This window comes from Struthio camelus, chromosome 3 (genome assembly GCF_040807025.1).
Source record: "Struthio camelus isolate bStrCam1 chromosome 3, bStrCam1.hap1, whole genome shotgun sequence".
Taxonomy (NCBI): Eukaryota; Metazoa; Chordata; class Aves; order Struthioniformes; family Struthionidae; genus Struthio; species Struthio camelus.
The window spans coordinates 37,743,139-37,769,741 of NC_090944.1; the positions used below are offsets into that span (position 1 = coordinate 37,743,139).

The 26,603-nt window shown below is 35.4% G+C and overlaps 1 protein-coding gene across 1 annotated transcript in view; it reads right to left on the reverse strand.

The window, feature by feature from the left end:
- Positions 1-26,603, reverse strand: part of EYS (eyes shut homolog) — a 1,042,686-nt gene that overhangs the window by 174,275 nt on the left and 841,808 nt on the right. The window contains exons 39-40 of the mRNA XM_068937477.1: positions 15,177-15,341; positions 6,751-6,904 (exon numbers count right to left, since the gene is read on the reverse strand). Coding sequence (XP_068793578.1) covers positions 6,751-6,904; positions 15,177-15,341 — 319 coding nt within the window. The remainder of the gene's footprint in view (positions 1-6,750; positions 6,905-15,176; positions 15,342-26,603) is intronic.

Here is a 26,603-nt window from a genome sequence, read left to right on the forward strand (position 1 = left end):
AATTCATAAGCATGTTCAACTGAACATAATAAAGCAAAATCAAGTAACACTGAAAAATCAGAGTAGCTTTTGCAATGGTTCAATTTGTATTGCATTTACCTTTGAAGGATAAACTAACCCGTCCTAAAAGAAGAAATTGGTAAATCCTGTCTCTCATTTAGATATTTTTAGTTTAACCTTGTTCTCAGATCATTTGAAAATCAGCACAAGAACTAAATTATACCAATATATGGTTTTGTTAGCACAAGTACAGTATCCTAGAGATAGATAGATTTATTTTATATATATATATCTATATATAATATGCAAAGAAAGACTGTTGTAAGCTCCTTTCCTCTACACTGTGACAACTGACGATCTTTAACTTCAATAGAAAATATTCCACTTCCTAGGAATCACTTATATTGAAAATAAAGAGAGATATTTATGTTTATCCTTTTCAAGTGTTATTTTGTTTGCCTGAAAGTATAACAATCACATATTCATTTAAAAGAGTTAATCAAATAATCATTCACTACAAAGATTTGAGGATTTAACTTTTCAATAATGCACAGGACAGAGAAAGAAGTGGTTTATGCTGGTGAACAAAACCCAAATATTTCTGAAACTATTTCAGTCTTGTTCATGACATTTTGAAATGTGTCAGTCTTTGTACACTATCTCAGTGAGAGTGCCTACATAGCTAGTGATACAGTGAAGCATTTTTGAATCTTTCCACTGATAATTGATCCTAGCCAATAACTTTGTTGCATTTCTATCACTCTCCACCTCTACAGCAGAAGGCCATGCCAGAAAATAATAGTGAAAGTTCGTATTCTCACTTTTGCCTACTACCATTTTTATTACATACTTTTTCCTAAGCTAAGCTGAACATTTCAGTAATATCTCTCATACTCTGAATTTCATTGCTGTCAATTAGTGATTGAAAAGGAAGTACCAGATGGTTCAAGACAGCATATTTTCCTTCTACTTTTCCTACTAGAAACAAAATATTAAGCATAGTTGGACTAACAATGGATGCTTACAAACTTTTTCTTATAAATAATCATATATTTTAAACAAGATCAGATGTTTAATGATTATAATATTCTCTAATGCATATTCAGTATTTCATTATTAGGCATATCAAAAATATGTTGGTAATTAGATATGTGAATAGACTGTTAATTTTTTATACCAAAACCCTTATGAAGCATGATTAAAGTATTGTACAATTCAGAACATCCTAACACCTTCCTATTTAACACCCCCCTTATCAAAAGTGTCATAAATAATAGCTAGTGAAATTTTCAGAATCAAGAGTAACCAAAATATCTCATTTCCAAAAAAAGCTCTGAGATTAATAATTACAAAAAAGCAGCAGCTCCAATGCATTACTGAGAGCTACAACAGTTATTTATGATTTCCTTAATGATAGATATTGCCAATAGCAGTTATTAAATTATGTGATTTTACTGAACTTTTGTGTCATAATTCACTGGCTGTGATAAAGACAGGAGCTGTGATTCCATCAGGATTAGTATCCAAGAAAGAGAAGAGCATACATTAAGTTATTTTTTTATTATTATATCATGAAAACTACATTGAACCTAAATTTCCAAAAGCAGAAGAAGGGACAGGTGACCTAGGAGGAATACAGAGATACTGTCAGAGCATGCAGGGATGTGGTTAGGAGAGCTAAAGCCCACCTGGAGTTGAAACAGGTGAGAGACATGAAGGGCAACAGGAAAGGCTTCTGTAAGTACATCGGCAGCAAAAGGAAGACTTACAGAAAATGCAGGCATGCTCCTAAATGGGACAGAGACCCTGTTGACACAGGACATTGAAAAGGCAAGAGATACTGAATGCCTTCTTTGCCTCAGTATTTAGTGGTAAGATCGGCCTTCAGGAATCCCAAGCCCCTGAGACCAGAAGGGAAGTCTGGAGCAATTAAGACTTGGTGGGTGAGGATCACGTTAGGGAACACTCAAGTAGACTGGGCATGCACAAGTCCATGGGCCCTGATGGGATGCACCCACAAGTGCTGAGGGAGCTGGCTGATGTCATTGCAAGGCCTCTCTCAATTATCTTTGAAAGGTCATGACAATCAGAAGAGATGCCTGAGGCTGGAAGAGAGCAAATGTCACTCTAGTCTTCAAAAAAGGCAAGAAGGAGGACCCAGGGAACTACAGGCCGGTCAGCCCCACCTCGATTTGTGGGCAGGTGCTGGAGCAGCTAATCCTGGATACCCTTTGGAGGGACATGAAGGACAAGAAGGTGATCAGGAGTAGTCAGCATAGATTCACAAAGGGGAAATTGTGCTCAGCAAACCTGATAGCTTTCTGTGATGGAATGACTGGCTGGATAGGTGAGGGGAGAGCAGTGGATGTTGTCTACCCTGACTTGAGTAAGGCTTCTGACACCGTCTCCCGCAACATCCTCATAGGCAAGCTGATGAAGCATGGGCTAGATGAGCAGACAGCGAGGTGGACTGAAAAGTGGCTGAACTGCCGAGCTCAGAGGGTTGCGATCAGCAGCACGAAGTCCAGCTGGAGGCCAGTCACCAGTGGTGGCCCCCAGCGGTCAATACTAGGACCAATCCTGTTCATTCATTAATGACCTGGATGATGTGACAGCGTGTATCCTCAGCAAGTTTGCTGATGATACAAAATTGGGAGGAGTGGCTGATACACCAGAGGGCTGTGCTGCCATTCAGAGGGACCTGGACAGGCTGGAGAGGAACCTCCTGAAGTTCAACAAAGGGAAGTGCAGCATCCTGCCCCTGGGGAGGAATAACCCCAGGCACCAGGACAGGCTGTGGGACTGACCTGCTGGAAAGCAGCTTGGCAGAGAAGGGCCTGGAAGTCCTAGTGGACACCAGGTTGACCATGGGCCAGCAACGCACCATTGCAGCAAAGAAGGCCAGTGTTATCCTGGGCCATGGTAGGAAGGGTGTTGCCAGCAAGTTGAGGGAGGTGAGCCTTTCCCTCCACTCAGTACTGGAGCGAGTCCAGCAGAGGGCCACACAGATGATGTAAGGACTGGAGCCTCTGTCATACAAGGAGAGGCTGAGACAGCTGGGACTGTTTATCCTGGAGGAGAGAAGGTTCAGGGGGAATCTCATCAGTGTTTATAAATAGTTGATGGGAGGGTGTAAAGAAGACGAACCCAGACTCTTCTCCGTGGTGCCCACTGACAGGACAAGAAGCAATGGGCCCATACTGAAACACAGGCAATTCCACTTGAACGCAAGAAAACCCTTCTTCACTGTGAGGACTGTTGAACAATCGAACAGGTTGCCCAGAGAGGCTCTGGAGTCCCCATCCTTGGAGATATTCAAAACCTGACTAGACACGGACCTGGGCAACGTGCTCTAAGTGACCCTGCTTGAGCAGGAGGTCGGACCAGATGATCTTCAGAAGTCCCTTCCAACACCAACCATTTTTAGATTCCCTAATTCTGTAGACTTTTGTAAGGAAATGTAATTTAAACATTTATCATCCAGAGAAGAAAAGCAGATGATGTATTAAAACATCAGGATTCTTAATTTAAATGCTAAAATATATCACACTTTCTTCTTAGAAAAAGTAATATCCTGGCTATTTGATCATCTTGATATCTGTTTTGTTACTTTTCTTCAACTGAGGATGTGAAGAAATACCATCTGACCACAGTGACTGTCACATTACTTCAACCACATCTAAATCACAGTAAATTTTGTATCAGGTAAATGCATTTCACCCACACATGGAAGGAAACGTGTCTGAATTAATATACTTTGAATAATTTTAAAGAACAAATCCATAAAAGCAACCTAAAAGACACCTGAAGTATGTGCTCACAGCTTCAGCTGAAAAGATCAATACAATCTCAATTATGAAATCACTAAAAATGAAAATCAAACAAATACTCATTTTCAAAACAGCAATTAAATCATTCTAAAATAAACAGGACTGGAAATGATGAATAAAACTGGCTTGAAACAGGTTTCCAGTTTCCTAAGTAAGGCAAAAAAGTGAGCAATCGGAGTTTTACTGGTTGTTTCTATAAAGCTGTCATTTCAGAAGGACCATAAAGAAAACGACTGATCATTTAAAACTCATTTAATCTCCATTAAGTTTCAAAAGATGGCCCTATCTAAGGAAACTAATCATATAGTTAAGTTGAAGAGAAAGTAATAGTTGTGAAACTATGGGGATATCTTAGCTTCCTATATATGGTAGATTCAGAAAGAAAAAGTTGAGAAAGTGAAAACCTGCTTCTATAGAGGTTATTCGGACTTATGCTGTTTATCCCATTAGAGCCATTGTTATACACAGAACCTGTGTTTCTGTCAAATGTGATCTTATAGCCTTATTTGAAGTTACATTTAAAGGAAACATCATCTACTAACTCGAGTGTTCTCAAAGAGAAATGAAGATAGCTATTTATTCTAATCTTTGTCTCTCCTTTTCCTGTATTACTGGAAAAAAAAAATTGCAGGTAAAAAGTACAGATAGAATTATCTATCTTCAACAGCCACTAAGAACACAAATCAACAGTTTCGTTATGCATTCATATTTTATAACCTACGATACAAGATCCTAGGGGGCCACAAATGCCTTGTTAAGTTTGCTTTTTCTTCTTGGCAGGGGTTAAAGATATTTGCTGAAGGATTACACTTTTATTGCTGCTCTTTGAAAGATATACTGCTCTCTCTACATTTTAGAAGGACTCACAAGAATAATCACTAGCCATTTTGAAGGCCATGCCCATAAACTCAGATGCATGTAAATCCCTGCCAGTCACAGCCTACAGTCACACATTTCAAGTTTAGTATGCCACTGCTTTAAAGATAGCAGTATAAATTCCAGTAAATGAAGGCAATGGGTAAATTGAACTGGCATTACTTTTAGTATAACAATATGGAGAATGAAGCAGTCAATATGTGTATGTTAATTTTATGGTAAAAAAAAGAGAAATAGATTTATTTTTCAAATATATATTTTTATATATATATCAAATCAATCTTTTCAATACTATTTAGCTGCATCAGTTTCTCAGTTATTAGCCTTTGAAATCTGTGTAGCATTGCAATGTCTCAAGCTTATGACTCAGAGATAATGCTGTCTCAACACAATGCAGACAATTAGCTGACCTATGTATCATACAATGGCAGCCAGTAAGATTGAAAAAGAAAAAAAGAATTTAAGAATTGGCTTTAATTATTGAACTGTACTTACATCAAATATCTTCTCCAAAAAGAAGTCTTTATCTGCTGGCTCATGGGGAGAGGGAACAGATATAATTTCCCTTGTAAATGTTATGTACATTCACAATTTATATGCTGTGTGACTTTGCCTCATTAACACTAGGCTAGCATACAGAATTTAAAAAACACTTTAAATTGGAGCATAAGAGTAACGTACAGACCAGGGACTGAGAAGAAATATATGATGGAAATGAAACATTTTCTTGAATAGTAGATCCTTTCATCCCTCCACATACATAAAAGAGGCTTTCTATTTTTATTTTAACAAGTTTGCTTGCAAGAGAATATGGTAAAAGCTTAAGCAGTGAGCATAAAAAGTACAAAAAAAAAAGCCAAACCATCTCTTCGTGCATAGCAATCTACTCCATATACTGAGGTCATCAAACCTTCTAGCATGAGTAGCACTGTAAAATTTGCAACATTTACATACTACAAAAACATTTTTGAAGAGAAAATATAAATTTGATCAAATCATGCTTTCTTTTTGGTATTGAGAAATTATTTTTGAGAGCTTTGCTTTACATGTTTCAAGGAAACTTTCCCAATCTCCTTCATATATCATCCTCTAAATGCAAAAAGTTGCTAGTTCCTAGCTAAAACTATCTTTTATTTTAGTAATTTGTATTATGAGTTCCCTCAAATCAGATATATTTGAGGTTTAGGTGCAGCAATTATCTCTGATACTTTAACTATGTGATAAAGTAAAACAACATCTGAATCACTGTATACTAAGTTCAATTTTTATATGAACATCGGAATTATTTCTAAAAGAGTTCTGCTTTAAGTAATCGTTAAATACTTAACCATTATTTTAATGTTATCAATATAAATATAACAGAATATCCAGATTATTTTATTCTCACCTTTTTTCTAATTTGCACACATGAAAGACCCTGAGTGGAAAATAGTTAGTCCTCACAAGAGTATGATAACTTAAAATATTTTCCAAAACTGTAAGTTAACTGTTTGTGAACTTTTGTGTATACTAGATGAAAAATGACTGCACTGGTCAGCCACCATTGTATTACTGCTTACAGTGCAGTTGTTTACATAGATATGATAGCTTACTGCATTGTAAGCATGCCTTTTTAATTTCTCAGCTAAAAATTAATCAACAAATTAGTCCTATATTTAGCACTACAAATAAAACGACAAATTTAATTTATTCTGTGTGTAAATTATTAAAGATAAATTATGATCTACTCATTTTTAAACTCCAAAGTTATGTTAAAATTGCCTCAGTTCTCAAACTGACTTCATTTGCAGCTGTAAAAGTCTGGATTTTGAATGATTTATAAATACTCAGAAGGATTGAATTAATCTGTGTGAACTAAAATGTATCTGAAATCAAAGATAGTTAACTGATGCAAAAGGTTTCCAAACATACATATAATTTTTTTTTTCCAATAGGACTGCTATTTTCTTTTTACTGCCAATAAAACAAAAAGCAAATTAATACTTCCTTGCTCAATATATATGACTAAATCTCTTCAGTGTAACACACAATGAGAAGTTCTTACCTTATTATGATAGGGACAAGTATACCTTTGCTAATGGACTGATTGATGGACACAGTCAGAATGTTCTGAGACCGTCCACAGCTGAATCGAACTGTTGGTCTGCCTTCCACAAGATACAAGTGGAGAAATTGTTCTCCAAAATTCTTTTCACCAGCTGTGAAAACATAAAAACAGACACTTACATGTACACTTTTGAAAGTGTAAGAGCTTTAGAAAAGATTCCACGCTACTGGAACACCACCACCAGTCACCGTGTCTATGTCACATTGCAGATTCTTCTACCATATCCAGAACACTGCTTGAGTGTCTGTGAGAATACAAGTAAACTTCGTATTAACAGCTGATAACAGGCCCAAGTAAAAGGAAAACAAAAATCAAGGCAAAATTTATTTTTATGCTACTTTTATGCTACTTGCATAAGCCCCACACAGATCTTTACATTAACTGAAGACGAAATTTTCTCTCTATCTGGCAGTATTTATCATTAAGGTGACAAGAGCAAGGATAATAAAAGCAAATCACAAAAATATCAGAATATTATGATTTACATTTTCATCTAGATTTCTGACCATATTTTAGAAAATAAAAATGGTAAGATAATATCTCCTCTTTCTTATAATCTCTACAAAGATTACATACAATTCACTTTGGCCAATTAATGATACCTTTAAAACTTAACTAGAGGAATTATTGAGTTATCTGTGAAACAATAGACAAATGCCTTACTTACACAGTTCAAACTAAGAATAAAAAGTTTTCTGTAAAAATCTTTCAATCTTCATTCACTTCCACTAAATAATGTATTGTAAACATGACAGTAAATATTTCTATTTAAATGATGAATGGCAAACACTGGGTCGCCTAACAAAAAGAACTGATATCAACAATTGCAGATTTTTTGGATGGATTTTTTAAAATGAAATTGACTTTTGAATTTAACTATATGTACTTCTTATAGCAGGTAAGACACAGCTCCTGTCTGGAATTTTTTTTACTCTTTAAGACAAACTTCTTTTAAAATATCAGTTCATTTTATTACGTTATACTTTACTATATTTAACTGAACTGAGATAAAAAAGACTCAATAGCTAACCCACTGAATTGTATTTACTGCATATCTTCGTTCAACAGTATTTGAGCATAAAAGTACTATTTTCTCTTTAATTTACAAAACCATAATATAGTGTTCGGTTGTTTTAACATAACTCAAGCACATCACTTTCAGAGCAGAGCACACTCTATATGACTAAGCTTTAATCCAAAGATCAAGATTTGTCTCCACGTACAGTAGTTATTTTATAACAGTCAGGGCCATATTATGCTCTTAGTCTTTTTATAGTAATTAAAGATGAAAAAAAGAATGTACACAGTGTATATTATCTCAAAACTCTCTGTTGCATTCTACAACACTACCTACCAAAGAGATTACAGAATATTTGGTCCTATAAACAATGTGTCAAAATCAGGAAAGAGGTATATCAAAATCCAAGCTTAATAGTTTCAACAAAATTTATGTATTTTCATAGGTAATGAGGACACTTTACATATATTGTAAAGTGTCAGACTGGAGGAAGCTCCAGCATGCCACTACATTTAAAGTAAGTGGGATATATATTATCTATATCTCTATAGTGCCCTGCTTATACTATTAAAAAAAAGGTAAGTTATCAAAGGAATTCTTAAAGTTCCAACAAAAGGGTTTATTGGCAAAAAAGTTTCTCAATCACAGTGGTTCAGAATTCAATCTCCTTAGAATTCTGAATAATCTAATTCAGATTATGCCAGTAGAAAAAATTTCTTAACTTTCTATCTGGTATGAAATTCTTTGAAAAGGTTGCTCGTTAAATCTTTCTACAGTGAACATGAGGAGGCAGAGTGCCCTTCTGAAGAATTTGCCCTTACTACAAATGGTGTGAGGGGATCAGGTCAAAGAAATCAGACCTCAACAACATTCCTTTTACAGCAAATGGTAAACAGGAAGGTTATTTCCATAGGTCAATACAGTGGCAAGTATGTGGCCACTGGGAACAAATGGTTGCCTATCTAAAAGAGATTTAAATTCCCATTAAGATATGGGGTCCCTAAAAGGAAGCCTTATTCTGCCCCTCAGAAATGTATTTTTACAAGGAGGAAGGATTCTGTGAAAAGCTCTGTTCAAGAATGTCAGGCAGAAATAACAGATAAATAGACTATGACTGAATTATCTGAAAGGTCAGTCTTTAGTTTTAGTAGGGTAAGAAAGATGTGGCCATATCTGGAGAATACAGCTTCCGAAATCACAGGAACGCAATTTATGAGCACAATTTATGAAAAAGGAGCTCGTGTTCTTAAGGGCTGCTACAACCATGGCCTGTGATATCTAAAATCTGATTGTCAGATGCTATAGAATATTATATACAGTGGAAGGTACACAGCCTGTCCCGGAAGGGATTGAATAGCATTATGGTGACTCTGTTAATAGTGAAAATGGCAAAGTAAAATTTATAAGTTTATGAAGCTTTTTTTTTAATGGTCATTTGTAATTTATTTTGCTTTTTGGTTAAACATCACAATTTTTTACATACTGATGAAATTTAATTATGTAAACAAGTAAAACCAAAAAGGAATAGAATTAAAATTTCTAATAATATATACTGTATTTGACAAATAAATATTTATAAAATGATGGGTAATTTTTATGAGCACAAAGGTAATAATTCTGTATATTTTCAAAATTACTTTGTTCTCCTGACATATTTAAATATAAATCTCCTCAGATCTTGCCAGTAGTGTAAAGATTAGGTGCTAAAAAGGTAGCTGCAGAAAGTCCTGATAAGTAATGGTATTTTTAGTCAATCAGTTGGTACCACTTGTATGCTGCTTAAATATATACTCAAAATAATCAGAGAAAACATCATTATTAGGAAAGTGTGTGCAAGTATATGTCTTTGTATTAAAGCAGATGTTTATAATCTACTAAAATTATGTACAAAACAACTTTTTTTGGATTAGTTTCTTTGCCTCTCACACATGTAGCAATTTAGCATAAATTATTTACAGCCTATCTCTTTCCCCATGTTTTTAGCAGCTGATCTATTCTTTTGGCAGAGTCTATAAACAACAATCAACTGGTCCTTAGTATTTGTCGGTCTCAAGCAACCATTGACAAAATCTTTCTTAATAAAGGTATTAAATATGAAAGTACTTTCAAACAATATGGTGAAATTTAGTAAAAAGATGAACATGTCCAGCACAGTTAATCATTCTCATATTTTGCCCATCAGTTAACCTATAAGTAATAAAAGTTATAATGAAAGCAGTTATTTTCCTCCACATCCACAAGTAACAAGTTAAGGTTGTTTCCTTATACGTACATATATGTTTATATTACTTTTTCTCTTTTTATAGATACTTTTATATACATATTTCCATTCATTTCTAAAAGGTATTAAAACAATGTATTATTACTTTTAAATGTTCATTACTCTTTAAGGAGCATGAATGTGCATAAATAGAGAAGGCATAGATCTTTTTTGATTCTTACTGGCTGGTATACTGGACAAAGATGTATACAAGATTTAATCCTTCTATGCTTTCCCTTACAATTCTGACTTCAAAATACTTCTGAGGCGTTTTTTCTGACTGCAGTCCATTTGTACTCCAAAAGCATCTTGTTTGAGACTTTCCACTATATTTAAATGTTCACTAATTATCTGACAGGGAAATAGATCTAACTTCATCACTTGGTAAAATCAAGTATGTTTGTCAAATGAATTATCTGAAAATGGGCTAACTGAAAAGAATTTAAAACGTGTAATTACTTTGTATTATTAGAAAATAAAATTATGTTCAAATGGTTATTAGATTCATATATTCTAAAATTGTTTTTATAGTAAAATTCACCTGAAAGAAGCATATCACTTTGATTTTCTTCCTAGTTTTAAAAATGCTTTTGTAAAAGACATAGGATTTTTGCCTTATCAAAGTGTGAAACTCAGTGGAACCTTAACTATGGAGTTACCGCTAACATCAATATATTAATAGACTATAAAAACATAGGGAATGTTAATCCTCTTTTTACAATTCTGTAGCTATTGCATCTAGTGAGCCCACTAGTCTCAAGGGAACTTTCTGCTGACAGTCCACTTCCCAGCTGTGTGATAGCAGCACCGCTTCAAAGAACAAGAAGCAGAAGCAGGAGTTGCACTGCTCTTAAAAAGAGGATAGCTGACAACAGCAGCTTCTCTTTTGAAGTCATTAGAAGGGAAGAAGAAAGAGAGTAAAGAGAAAAGAAGAGGGATGAAGAAAGAACATAGGGAGCGTATGAACTCATGAAGTATAGTATGTTTATTTGACAGAACTACAGAAGAACTGGGTGTCTGCATACAGAGCTACTAAATTACAGAATTCCAGAAAACCTCTGTAGAATCAGTTTTCTTTTATAAATACACATAGTACTCAAACACAAAATACTGCAGAGATTTTTCTTTTACATAAGAATATAACATTGAATTTTACATTTGTGCAAAATTATGTGTGGATATTGATCTAGAAACTCACAGCAATTTTTTGCATCCTTTCAGAAGGGATCTAATTATGAGAAGAGAGAATATTCAGGTAAGAAAGCAGAAACAATGGAAAGGAACTGGTGCTATAGAAAAGGAAGAAGAGCCTGAGAAAGACAAAGTAGAAATGCAAAGCAAAGATATAATTAATGTTAAACAGAGTACCACAGCTCTGCAAGATATATTGTCCACATGTTCTCCCCTCCTTTGGGTGTTCCTGTTCAATAGCTAGAAGGAGATACAGATTTTTTTCATTTTAGCAGAAACCTAGCCTTAGAAGAACACCTACTGCTCACTAAAGCAGTGGAATCTTGTGAGTTAGGTAAAGCTCAGTTTCAGGGATAATGGGGGACAAGAAGGTAAGCATGATATGTAACTCTGAGCCAACAAAGAAGAAGCAAATCTAGAAAACACGTAAAAACAGCTCCACCAACTTGGCGGTTAGGTTCCTAGGATCTGTCCCAACTTTGCGTTAGGGTGAGAACCGAACACGTCCACATGGATTCTGACTCCTCCTCTCTATCTGGGTGCATGAAGGTGCAAGATGGGAGCTGTGATGGGAACTTCCATGGAGGTTTCTGATATAGATAATTGGAAAAAAAGCAAATGCATGATTCTCCACTAATATTACTCTATCTTTCTAGAATGTTCAAAGATAAATGTTCTATGGAATGATATTGCCATAAAGAAACCTTTGTAAATAAAATACTGTATTAGCAGTTTTGCAAAGGAAGCATGAACTGCAGAGCTGAACAGCTATTAGGTTACACACACAGCTAGTGCATTATCTAGAAGAGAAAATATATTTATTATTACAAAATATTTCAATTAAAATAGAAAATATATCTATTATGAGAAGAATAAGTCAAGTTAGATAATCAAAATCAGAAAAAAATGTTTTAACTGAAATTCTAGTCAACTATTTATATTTTAATTTTGTTGCAAGAATCCAGAAGGTGAAACTGGAAAGTAAAAGCTCGTTCATATTTCTACGACAGTGGAGAAGCTACATCAATAAGAAATGGAAGGTGATATATTTTTACTTCAGAAAAGGGAAGAAACTATTGAAGAATTTAATATATACACATAATGTGTCAAAACATGTAAGAACTTGGACCTGTGAAAACTTAAGGAAAAAAAAGAATCTGCAGGTGAAGAAAACTAGACTCTCTTAACTTAAAACACAGAGGAGTTCTATGAGAAAAAAGTATGAGAATTCAGATTAAAGTCTAAGATAAATTCAAGATAAAATGGATAGAGAGAATGAAATTAAGGGGTGTAACAAACAGAACTATCAGTTATGCCCATTGTTGTGTTCTCTCTCATACACAAAGGTGGCATGCGGACCTTCTCTTCCTCCCACACCATCATCTTAGGTGTACCTAACCTCTCAGGACATAATGCTGAGACAGTCTGCATGCTTCATCCCAGGTTGCCTAAAAAATGTAAATCTCCAAGCAGTGTCTACCCAAAATACTCAACAGCAGTTGTGAGATACATGAAGTATTTGCAGGTTTCATTACCTGCTTTTTCATATCAGCTGTGAGAACCAAACATACCAAAATGTGAAAACTCCTAGGTTTGTCAAAACTATTTGAAATCTGATGTGTTCCTCTTACAAATAGCAAAGCAGAAATTCCTCAGTCCAGCAAATTTGTATCATAGTTTGAAAGCTCAAGCTAATACCCATCTCTGACTCTCAGCATTACTCTAAGGGAGCCTGTTAATTTCAAGGACAGCTGGCACTCATCTGACAACTGCAGAAACCTAAAAAGAAAAGGCATAGACTTCTCTTAAGAAACCATCAGGTTTAAAATTCTCAGATGCTTCACAGCACTTACATTTTAACGACAACGATAGTAAAAAAGAAGTGTGGAACACCTGCTCATCATGAAAGGCAGACTGTAGCTGTATCTTGTAGAGATGGACAGAAAGAAAAGGGAGAGGACACACTGTTTACCTTTATGGAATCTCAGTGTAAAATGCAAAGGGGAAGTAAACATATTAATTTGCAATTACGGGAAAGTATGGGCAGTGAAAGAGCTGGAATTTGACTTTCAGTAACAAATTTGGCCAAACATTTGATGTCTGCAGTAAGTAAATTTATTATGTATCAAATAGGTGTAAACTATGCAAACAGCATCCAGCACTGTAAATTCTGTTTCAAAGTTATTCCAGCCAGCCTTCTTTCCTGACTTTATAGATGTGCTATTTTCAGATCAAAAATATTTCCAGCAGGTAGTGGGAGAAATCAGGTGTGCTCTGGTTGCGGTAGAACAGTACCCTCTTCCTGGTTTTCAGACTGCACTACTCGCTTCTAAGAATAGCAGAAAAACTTCCAGGTTGGAAGTGTGTATGTATATGTATATGCATGCACATATGCATACATATATGTATATGTGTGTGTATGATACCTAAATATAAAAATATATATATATAGATACATTTTCAATAAGCTTGTTTACTCATTCAGGCTTACGGGCAGATGCCAAGTTTTACTTTAACTTTGACTGGAAACCAACTGCTTTGCAGTAATGAGGCAGACAAAATCATTAACATGCAAAAAATTTTCCAAGTCCTTTCAGTGCCCTTCTTTGAATTCTTCTCAAAGGACAAATAACTACTCTTGAAATTGAAATAAATAACAACTGTTGAACAATTCAACATAAATAACTGCCACATTACTATTTATCCATCACTCTTAGCAAATACCGCAGCCATGTTCTATCTTAAGCAGCTGCAGCCATAGCCCGGTAACAACATGCAAAGATTCGAGGTAACATTTTGAAACCCAGTAAGCAAAAACTATTCTCCGTTTCTGTTTAGGTCTAAACAAAGTGTTGTACAGATAATAATAAAAGTATGGTTAAATAATGCAGCATAGTATACTATAAAGCATATATTAGTTTTAAACTTGGCTTATAAATATTTATATCGTGCAGGTGAATTCACATGTATGAATTTTAAACTGATATACAAATAACAAGAATAAATCACAGTACTTTATATTAAATCAGTGCAATTTATCTGTGTAGATAAACTCTAAGAAGCTGCAATGAAGAGAGACTACTCAAAATGATTTCATACTATGGAGAAACAGTGAATCTGTCATATAGACTGCACACACTCACATTTTTCTAGCTCTTGCTGGGTTTAAGAAAAACCATTCTCATTTTCCATGTTTTCCATTTGGATAGAAATTAAAGGCTTAAATATATACCAAAATATTCAGCTGGCAAGGCAGCCTATTTTTCTTGCTGACTAGCAAAAGGCGGACTCTTTCAGAAGTTCATGCCATGCAGTGGAGAAGGAAATAGCAAGAAGTAACATTCTTATAAAGTATTAACAAACATCATTCCAAGACTGCACCAGTATTCTCTGGGGATCATGAAAGAACTCTCTGTAGCATGAAAATTCTCTGAAATATAGCAGATTTGCAGAACTTATAATATCTCTGCAAGTCAACAAGCCTTGGAACAAAGGTCAGAATTATAACAGAAAGTGAGTCTCAACTCAAGTATGGAGAAGCTGCTTCTCTGTAATAAATTGTTTGAAACTTTCTGAACATTTGTATTTTATAGCTATAACACTGTATTAGTGGAGTCATATGTTTGCTGTGTTCTTCCTTGTCAGGAAGCAGCACTTCCAGTTGTAAGTTGTGTTTCACTGAGTCATAAATTAGAGAACTCTTCAGAGTAACGCGAAGAACTATCGTTTGAATTTTATAATGCATCATGCATTAGAATACCAAAAGGCTTCTACTGTATTTTAATGAGTAATTCTGCTGCTGAATAGGACATGCCAGCTGGATCTACACTGACGTTAAGAAAGACCTGAAGGAGCTAAAATTGCTATTTAAGTTCAAGTATCATTGGTACTCACTGTAAAGAATAGTGCCATTTAAAGCAGTTGTTTTCACTGTCAAGTATAGAGTCTTCAGACTGCTTGTTTCCTGCCCAGATGCAGTCCTGGTCTCAGATACAGATATCAGAGAAGGTAGCTCCAAATAAGAATTTCCACTGAAGGATGGAAAAAACAGTGCTGTATCTGCAGTAAAAAAACAAAAAGTAATTTTGTTCATTTAATACAAAATAAAGTAAAAAAACACAACACAGTCAGCAAAAAACATTTCAAAATATCCATTCTTTTCAATACCTTTGAATTGTGTAACCCAAACATCTGGATTTTTGAAAAACAACTATTTTACTGTAAAGCATACATATAAATTCATTTAACTGTAAAAAATTCAGTTAAAAGTCTGGAAGAGGAAAATGTTCTAGCATCTGTATACCACTAAAAGTGAAAAGACCATTACAGGAGGGATTACTTTCAGAAGATGTGATAAAGTAGCAGTTCAAAAGATTATGTCACCCATTCTCTTGTTTTCAGACCCATCCATGCAGAACTTTTGTCCAATGACATACCCGTGAAATATTCATATTTGATTTATAATTGTAGATGACAAACATAAGTTTCCTTAAGTCTGAGGATGCTCGATTGCGCTGGTTTAAAATTATGATGAATAAACTGTTGGGCAGTACGTACATTTTTCCACTAGACCACTCCTCCCTTTCAGATGGTGAAGTTTAATAGATAGTATGGACCATGATTTTCTTACAGAAACAAACATTTTAATTACAACATGCTGGGTAAAATATAGCTTTTCTTAGAAATGAAGGCTTCTTTTGGGCATAGGCTCTTTAAAGGTATTTCCATAGGGCTTTCTAAAAAAAGGGCCAAATTCCAATTGCTGGTTTTGCATAGTGTTCAAATAAGCCATATTTGCAACATTTCAGACTGCAAATCTGAAGGACAGCTTATGAAGCAGCATATCTTAAACTATGCAGTTGTTAACCACGGCTTAAGTACATTCTCAGTCATTTTACTTTTATTTTGATTAACAAGAATAAGGTACAAAATTAGGAAGAGAATGAAGTGATAAGAAATCTAGTTTGCCCCTTGTAAAAGAAACTAGCTAATTTGTAAAATTCTCAGACCTATGACTAAATTTTGCATAGCAAATCCATTTAATACAAAATAATGAACTGTTCCCATGCCTTTCAAACCTAAATAATCACAAGGGAAAACTTTAAATATGAAGGCTTAACATTTGCAATTTTTATTACATTCATTTTCTTTATCATTATAGTTTTGTGTGTACGTGGCATAATAATACTGCCCAAGCAATAGGAAATAAAACTAATTGAGGTTAGGCAGAGTGTCTTCCTGAAGCCTTAAGAATCCTATTCAAGCAATCCTCCTTGAAGATTGTCCAAATTCATCACCAGGAATATGAATAAGGAACAAGGAACAAAACAAGGAGTCTGAATTAGGTAATATTTTTGTAAAGAAATGCCTAATGTACTTAACTAAAATTATATAAGGGATTTGTGACTAATGATTATGCATAGGCATGAATAACACGTGAATACTCTTTTTCAGAATTGTTATTCTCTTCGGATATGACTGAATGTCACTAGGGTTCATTGGCTTTTTTATTTTAAGGGGAAATTCCACCCATGATTTGTTCTCTGTCATGTTTTACTGCACTTCGGAAGAAAGAACAAAACAAAACCCACTAGTCAGGGTTAAACAAGCATGTTTCAAAGAGCATTCATTTAAAACATGAATGGACAGCAAACGGAAGACAGAAAGGAAAGCAGAAGGTACTTATATTTCTAAACGGTAGGCCTGGAAAAGTTAGGACTGATGGAGAAAATGAGAAAACTATGAGATAATAGACTCCATTGTGGAGGGTGGCGGGGGGATGGAAGAAGTTGCAAAGAGTAAAGAGTCAGAGGAAGACCTATACACTTAAGAGAAAGCTGTCTGTCTAATTAAATTCAGCCTTTCAAGGAAAACAGTACTAGGAGACCTTTCACAGAGAAGCTCTGTGCAGATAGTGTAAGGAACAAATGCATTTATTCAGTAACATTCTTCTTCAAAAGTAGCGCCTTCAAAAACCTCACTGTAGTATGGTACTCACCATACAGTACAGCTTGCAGCTAAAGCTGTTAAAAAGTCTTTATTAAATTGTTTTCAAAAATACTCAACCATGAGATTAAATGTTCACAGTTTAGGGTCTGCTTTAAAATGATTATTCTACAAAGTTTCTTTCAGCTAGCCTTTCCCCCACTTCCTAAAATCTGAAATATATTTTTCATGATTCAAAAACGATTCTAACAATGCATTTCCTAGTAGGAACATGAAAGAAATAACTGAATTTTGTAATCTTTTCATGGACAAAATTGTTCATGCAATAAAGGAAGGGAATGTATGAAACAGAGCTGTGCTCTTGTGGACATTATAATCTAAACTTTCACATCTTCTGATTTACCATGATTTTAACTATTCATTGTTCAATATATATTTACATTTTATTTTATTTATATAAGCATACTCTCCAAAGTCTAAGGCTGCAGTTTGATGAACATTTCTTTAGGAAGCAAGCAACTCCTTGAATTAGGAAATTCATCCAAGATAAAATAACCTCAAGTGGGAGGGGAATTATTTTTAATCTGGATCCGTTTTACCATGCATCCTCCCAATACATCCGTATAGGCACAAGTAAGAGAATCAGTAAACAGCAGGAATGATGAACAAGAAAGGAAGGGCTTGCTAAATCAGCACTGTCACTGAATGCATGGTTACTGAATTATGCCTACAAGGACATGCACAGTTTTGGCAACCCCACTCATAAGTCACAAACTGTTTTATTTATTTGCCCTGTAAACTCTTGTCTAAAGCTTGCAACCAGAAGGACATAAATCTTAAAAAGACCTTGTATCATTAATGCTTCCAAGCATATAAAGTTTTTAACATTATGTTTTTAGGAGGCTGTAAGAAAGAAAAGGAGTTAAATGCCAAAAAGAAGCTGTTTGAGTGATATATATGAATATGCAATTAAAATCTAGAAACCTTAAGGAGGAAAGTAAAGGAAGTACAGAATGTCCTGGCACTCCTGAAAGAAAAGAAGACCTAATCAGTCCTTGAGTTGGAATCGTTCCCTTTAAAGTGGAAATCTTCCATAAAGACTTCAAAATTTCTAGGGAAGCCAGGGGCCTGCATCCAGAAGTTTATGCACTAATGGATAGCTAAAACAACTGAAAAATGTACTATTTCAGCCTGAATGCAACCTGCACTGCTGTGCCCAAGGTAGCCTAGGCCTCAATCATCAGTGCAGTGAAGTTCTCTCAGGAATCAGCAATAGGGATTCAGCAAAGGCAGAGACCTTCTCCAGGGACCTGGATGCTGGCCAACAAAGCCAAATAGAACTAGAAAGATGCAGAGAAGTACACCATCCCTGCCATGGCATGCAGGTTAATAGCCCTTTGATCCTTGCATCTCATTCTCTGCCCTAAAAGGGACGTACACAATTAGCAAGAAGGACGCTCAGAGCAGAGGAGTTAGTCCTCTTCTTGGACAGGTGGCCTAATTGGAGAAAAATAAACAGCTTGCTATGACCTTCTTTAAAGGGTGGATGCTTTCCTCTTCACACAGACTGAGATTGATTATCTGGAAAATAGATCAGAAGAAGGAATATAACCTCCACAGACAACACAGTGAAGCAAGAAGCCACAAAAGGCTTCTTAAACGCAAGATACCAAGAACAAGTTCCTATACAGCAAATACAATGCTGAAGCACTGCAATTCACCAGGACAGCTGAGAATTGAAATGGCACGCCAGCTGTGCTTTCTATGGCCCATGCTGAAGTGGAGGGGGAGCTCTGAGTAGCCCCATACCCGGCAAGGCAGAACTCCCCAGTCTCATGTAGTGTTCTGTGTGACAGAACGCACCCTCTTTAAAAGAAAATGTACCTATGAGAACTCTCTAAGGCACTCTTCTGGGTTCATCTTAAAAGCCAAATTGCAAGAGTCACAAGCTAGCTAAAGTGCTTGAATAGAAGAGGAAAATCTTTACTGTTAAATATAATCATACTAGTTCATTTTGTTATTTTATCTTTTGCAACTTTATTCTGTAATTACAAATTTGTTTTTAAGTAAGCACATTCCTCAGTTCCTTAAATCCTGAAAAATAATAAAGCTAGGTCTGCATAAATGAATACACAACTGGGAACTCAATTCCTACAGAAGTAACTCAGTGGCAAGCATTAGCCAAGCAAGCAATCGAGCATATGACAAGACAGTGATGAGCATATATGGACCCCAGCATTCCCAGGATCCTTGTAGCAATATCTGCTGAGCATTTTCATCTCATCTTGTATATGGAAAAAATACATTTTAAATATCTTCAGTATTTGTCAAGCAACAAGCAAGTCAGTTTCAGTGTCCTGAATTTAGCATTAGTAGCAAAATCAAACTAAAAGCACTTCTATGGTTAAATGTTTCACTGTTGGAGTCACTTCTCACATCTCATGTTTTATCTGCAAAAGGCTTCATATACAGATAACTGCAGACCATAGAGTAGAAATTAACTCAGTAATAGCAAGGAATAGTTTGATCTAGAAAACAGCTTGATACAATGCAAACAGCTGTTTCCAGCAAACAGTAGCTTCACACACAGCATTGCTTATCAACATCAATTTAATTGTACTCACAGTATTTTTTGAAGAACTTAGTAATAACCCTTGAAAGAGATCACAAAGGTATATGAATGTTAGGAGATCTTTGATAGGAGGATATTTTAATTGAAATTATAAAAAACCCATAAGCAAATGGAATATCGTTATTGTAAGTGAAGATCCTCTCAAGTTGCTGTTACTTTATACAGATAACTATAGATCCATTCTGAAGCTCTGAGTTACATAAAAATACAAAACTTTCTTAGATGGGAATCTAAAAAAGTGACATTCTATGGATGGTAACAAATGATTAAAAGTGTTTCAAATATATTATTGCTTTCAGTTTATACACATAGTTGGTAATGACAGAGTGAAATGATATCTTAATCATGTTTAGCCTGTATATATAAAACAAAGAAAGATGGTTTCTGTAAACTCTTTCTAAAAAATAACAAAAAATACATATATTGTAAAAAACTTGGAAAAAAAGCAAAAAAATGAGGAAACTGCATTTATCTACAAGAAGAACCTATACTAAAATAGAACCATGGATCTGAAAAATCAGTTGTTGCTCCCTTACTTGATTGTGTCTGCATATTAAAAGAGTCTAAAAGATAAAAGGTTTGTGACGAAATATGTAGGTAGAATAGAATGAATAAGGCTGGCTGGCTGGCTGGAACTTTTCTTTCCACTTTCTTCATTTTACCAAAATCTCTGGATTACTTGGAATTAAAGTCCCACGCAGCACATTGTAAGTCCCAGGATTCACAGCCAAAGAGGGTATATGCCGTACCATAATGAGCAAGTAACAGAAACACTACAGGTGTCAGCTATAACATGCATACAAGGAAGGAGAAAAAAATAAGACTCTACCACAATAAGAATATGTTACACTGCTTACTAGTTACCTTACTGCTCTGGTGAAGCCACATCTGGAGTGCTGGGTCCAGTTCTGGGCTCCCCCGTGCAGGAGAGATACAGACCTGCTGTAGATGTCTGTAGTGTTTATAGATACTTGACGGGAGGGTGTAAAGAAGATGGGGCCAGACCCTTCCCAGTGGTGCCTAGAGAAGGGTGTTGCCAGCAAGTTGAGGGAGGTGAGCCTTTCCCTCCACTCAGTACTGGAGCGAGTCCAGCAGAGGGCCACACAGATGATGTAAGGACTGGAGCCTCTGTCATACAAGGAGAGGCTGAGACAGCTGGGACTGTTTATCCTGGAGGAGAGAAGGCTCAGGGGGAATCTCATCAGTGTTTATAAATAGTTGATGGGAGGCTGTAAAGAAGATAGAGCCAGACCTTTCCCAGTGGTACCCAGTGACAGAACAAGAGGCAACAGGCCCATACTGAAACACAGGCAATTCCACTGGAACGCAAGAAAACCCTTCTTCACTGTGAGGACTGCTGAACAATCAAACAGGTTGCCCAGAGAGGCTGTGGAGTCTCCATCCCTGGAGAAATTCAAAACTCAACTGGCCATCGTCCTGGTTAATGTGCTCTAGGTATCCCTACTTGAGCAGGAGGTTGGACCAGATGATCTCCAGAGGTCACTTCCAACCCCACTCACTCCGTGATTCTGAGATGTACAGATCTACATATCTCAAGACAGTGGCTGGCACTAAGTCACTCTGTACTTTGTGCATCTCACAGGACAAGCTGACAGAACATTTGGTAACTTTATTCTCTTTGTAATCTCCTCTGGGGACGCTGTAGAGCACTCTTAACTCTGTTCATGATCCCAAGGGAGTTTTCCACTAGCCAAAAACTGAGGGTCAATAAGGACTTCCCAGCCATGTCTCCCTACAAGAAGGAGAAGGAGTGCAATAGAGTTACAAGTACAGCAAGTCAGTAGTATGGAAAACTTCTACATAGGAATTGCATTACAATTATTTGACATAAGCTTAACATTCTTGAGCATTCTTCAGCTTAATAGTTTGAGCTATTAGGTATTACAAAGAAATAGTAATAGAATAGAAACATGTGATGCTGTACCGATAACAGGACAGTGACACGATACTGATATAGTACTACTTTTCAAAACCATATAGTTCTTTTAGAGACAGAGAATGTCTCTGTTTCAGTAAGCAAAATAGACCCAATTTTTAGGATATTTAAGTGCCTAAACCCTAAATTGATCAAATTCACATCCCTATATGCACACAAGCTTCATCTTCAGATATTTAAATACTTCAATAATCAGGAAGTAACTTAATACAGTTTTAAAGGAAATAAATGAATATAGAAGTAAAAAAGAAATTTATAAATACAAGTCACAATCAGCTATCAGTAACTTCTTTTTAACAGTTTTATAGGTCTGAATTATTCCGGAAGAAATGTAAACTGTTCAAACTTTTTAATGGTAAAAAAGAAGACTGGCAGGTAACTGAATATATAATACCGGCAAATAATAACAGATACAACAGAGTTTTGTCTTGGATTCCCTGAATAGCACATGTTACTAATTATGCTTTAACAGTTTTAACTGAATGTTCAAATCTTCTAGTGAGAAAATAGGTTATCTGGGATATGACTGACTATAATTGTCATAATAACACAGCACGGTAAGAAAATGTTTAGAAAACTTCAACAAGTTTCTGTTATGATCCTATTTGACTCTGCCTTAGTTAGGAAATAAATAAAAGGGTAAAAATACATAGTTTTCCACTGCTAGTAAATTGGAATCAGTCTGCTTCCACTCTTATCTCTAATTTTTAATTTGCATCATTTGCTTTTTGTTACGAGTTCGACTTAGTACTAAATTCTATTCCATTAAAAAAAAAGAGGAGACTTCTTAACCTAGAAGGTATCCATCAAGAGCATAAGACAGATAAGCAAATTCAAATGAGAAATATGTAACACTTTTTAAATAGTAAAGATGAGTATCAGTTAGGAAAAAAAAAAAAAAACTAGAAAGGAAAAAAGGGCTTCTTCATCTCCTGGTAGGAGAGACCTGACCAAATATCTGACGAAGCTGTTGAAGCTCCTTGGTCCTCTTTAGTAATGAAAAGAAATGGGTAATCCTAGATGTGATTCACCTCACCTTACAATGAACAGTTAAAGTGTCCTGATGAAATCAGGCCAGATGAACCATGACCTAAAATTGCTTATTTCTCTTCACTAACTATAAAAGGACTTGAGGATCACCAGCTCAACTGTAAACATCTACAAAGAAAATAACTGAAGTTGGCTGAACAGTTCTCAGTCTTGATGTCTGCGTATCAGAACTAGATGGCCTACTGGAGAATAAACTTAAGAAAAAACAGGTTTCTTGAAACAGTAGTTATGGGTGAAAGGTTACAGATGTGGGATGTACAAGATGTCAGAACAGTGAGCTGAGGGCTACTCCTGTGGTTAAAATCTCAATCTCTGTTTTACTTTATTTAATTACTTGGCATGCATCCTTATGATAAAGACCTGAAACGTCTGGATAGATTCTTTGCTTGCTCTTCTGCTCCATGACTCAAAGAATACAATGGTTGCACAGACGATACAAAACTGACGGCCAGCACTGTAAGCCTTTTTCAGATTATCAGGAATGGAGGCATTGCCAACAAGCAAACAGATAAGCAGGAATACGAAGCGACTGACGAAAACATTACTTGCTCTGTCCCTCTCAAGCTCACAGAACATCTCAGGCAACCAAATTTAACTACCTGAGAGTAATGCATTCCTTCGTCTTGTATTCAGGGTGGGCAGAGAATCAAATTGAAATAAATATGATTCAGAAAATTCCTAGGAATAAGTTTGCTACAGGAAAAATATCGTGCTTGGGTACTTCATAAAGCATCATATACATCTGAATAGCACAGAAACATAGTAACCATCTCCTCAATGACTGTAACTTTAGAAATCTAAGAAATAATTGATTAAGTGAGTTCAGCTGCTTCCAGGCAATAAAATATGAAATAAAATAAATCTCACCCTTGCTGCTTTCATTCATTTGTTTCAACTCACAAAAATCTTCTCCTTGCTGTAACTGAATTCCTATATTATAAGGCAAAAAATCCTTACAGAATAAAATGCAAAAATTTTTCTTTAGCAGGCCAGTCTGGTGCCTCATCGATAATGTTCTCTGCTGTCAACTGGGAGATCGAACTCAGATCACTGGCTTAATCTCTTACTTCACAGATTGCTAGGGGCTTAGAATGGCTGAAAAACAGTATATTTAATCATGAGGACTCAGAGGAGCCAGTGAAAGGCAGTAGGTCAAATAAGTCATCCTTAAGAGCAGAATATAATTCCATTTTCATTGAAAGAATCTGCCATACAAAAGGAGTAGTATTACATGAAAAGAGTTATAAAAATTCTGGGAAAATTAAACATTTGATGCCATTAAAAATCTCTTCTGAATTTTTCAAATATCCTGGTTAACATGTCTCTGGAAAGGTATATTGAAACAAAGAAGAGCAAAAGGGATGATCAAAGAGATGGTATGGCTTCCAGCGTGAGACACAGACTATGACTCCTTATCCTGGGTAAAATTTAGAGAGGAAAAGGTGAAATGAAATGATGATTCTATGTCCTGTAACTTAGGAACTCAGGGCATTCAATGACATTATCAGGTAAGATGTTAGAAAAATAAAAGGAACTTATTAATAATTTTTCACAGAATGCATAGTTACTTTGAGTAATTTGTTGCCCCAGGACATGATGCGAGTCACAAGTATAGAAAATTTTGACAAAAGTTGAGATAAATATAGGAAAACAAATTAAACCAGACCAGTAAGTATAGTGGAACTGCAACTCAGGAAATCCTGAGGTCACTGATTGCTCAAAGCTGAAGTGATACACTTCAGGAAAAATAATACTTTCACTGGTTTTTATACACCTTTTTAAGCATTTGTTACCGGTCTCACTCACAGAAGGGATATTTGAACTAGATGAGCCATTAGCCTAACCCACTTGGTAGTTTTTACGTGACTTGCTCCGCTCTCTCTCCTCATTGTTATTAAGATCACATTATGGAAGATAAAAAATATGCACACTCTTTATTGAAAAGGAAATTAATGATTTCATCGTTACCTGAAACATAGTGACTGCAGTTATCTAGTGCCTAGATGTAGAGTTAGCCTCATCTTTTGACAGGTGCACCACGGTAAGTACTACCTTTGCAGATCAACCCAAAATAAATAAAGATTTTGTTAGTTTTATTTCATCCTGCCCGCCCAGATTTGTGAAATTATTTCCTTAAACACTGAACAGTTCACGTGTTAGCTGCATGTTTACCAAAAGTCACCCACAGTAAAGCAGTTCTATGTTCAATAGCATAAAGGAAATATATTATCAAGTATTTTCTTCAAGCTCAACATATTTCTAGTATCTTAACTGGAAATACAATCTTATCGCATAAACATCAGAAGAAGAAAATCCTGTCTGTGAGGGAAATCAAGGTCCTCTGTATCTTCATTTACATTTTTCAGCCTTTCCCAATTAAAGGGAAAAATCTAAGGGCAGATTTTGAATATCAAACCTTAATTTACACTGGAGTTCTAATAACCCATTATTATACTTGATGCTGAAAAACTGGCTTCATTTAAGGTCACTATGACACATATTACGGCACATTTTAATGAAGCAAGGACTTCTAAAAATGTTTTGAAGCTTACTCATTAATATATTTGTTCTGTAAGGTATCACAGAAGGTCTACAGGAACATTCGCTTTCACATTCTTGATTCGAGTCTAACGAACCAGTGAAAAAGTATTGTTTTGGGGAGGGAAAAAAAAAGCAGCCGTCAGAACATTTTTGGAAACTTAGATTTCCAAAACGTGGATGTATTAGAGGTAGGATATTACTCATTGTGATGAGAACTGTCTGGTTACATAAATGTGACCCAATAGCTTCATTTTCTCTTGTTTTACAGTGCTTCTCTGCTAGAAGTGTACATACGTTATTTGTCTGTTTGTAATTCTCATGTTTATCAAAATTCTAGGGCTATCTTTCTGCTTTAAGAGATATCGATGTATTGTCAGTCACTTTATTTTTATTTCCACCCTCTAATTTTAATTCTATTCTCTGCAATGGTCCTTGAACACATAAACATTCCTTTCCCAAAGATCAGAGTGATACATGAAGAGTAACTTGCTATAAAAATGTAACTTGGAGAAATATTCAGACTTTTCAGTGTATGTCATATTTAGTCAGTTGAAGAATTTTCCATCTGGGTAACATTGTAGACAATGTTTTCCTATGTTTGACATCAGAAAACAGATGATCAGTATTCTATCTAAAGTACAAGCTGCAATTTAAATTTTAAGCACACTGACTAAATTTAATGTGTTCACAAAAATAATGCAGTTCATGCATTGCTAACTGCATGGTGCACCAAACTTTGACTAGACTTTTCTAGGAGTCTATTATTATTTAGTCATATAGATGCACAATTTAGAGTATTTTCTAAATTTAATTCAAACTCTAATCTGCACTACTTTTTACAGGTTCAGGGAGCGAAGGTATCTTCTGAAATTTCTCATTTTCTAGTTACCAGTACCTTCCCTATGGGACTAAGATCCTCATGTATAAACACGTGAAAGAAATGGAAAGATTCATGTTTCAGATGTACTATTACTGTGTTCTGAGAAACCAACACATTTCTTTACCTTCCTGCTAAAGTTTTGGTAACACAACAGTGAAGTCCATTTGAGCTATTTATGAAAGATCCCCTAATCATTTAACAAACTGATGGCATAAAACGGGAGAATAAAGTTGGTACGGAGTCAATTGGTTAATTAACCAATAATCAAGTGATGTCCTTCTATCAATGCTTTTAATGTAGAAAATACTGAGCTGA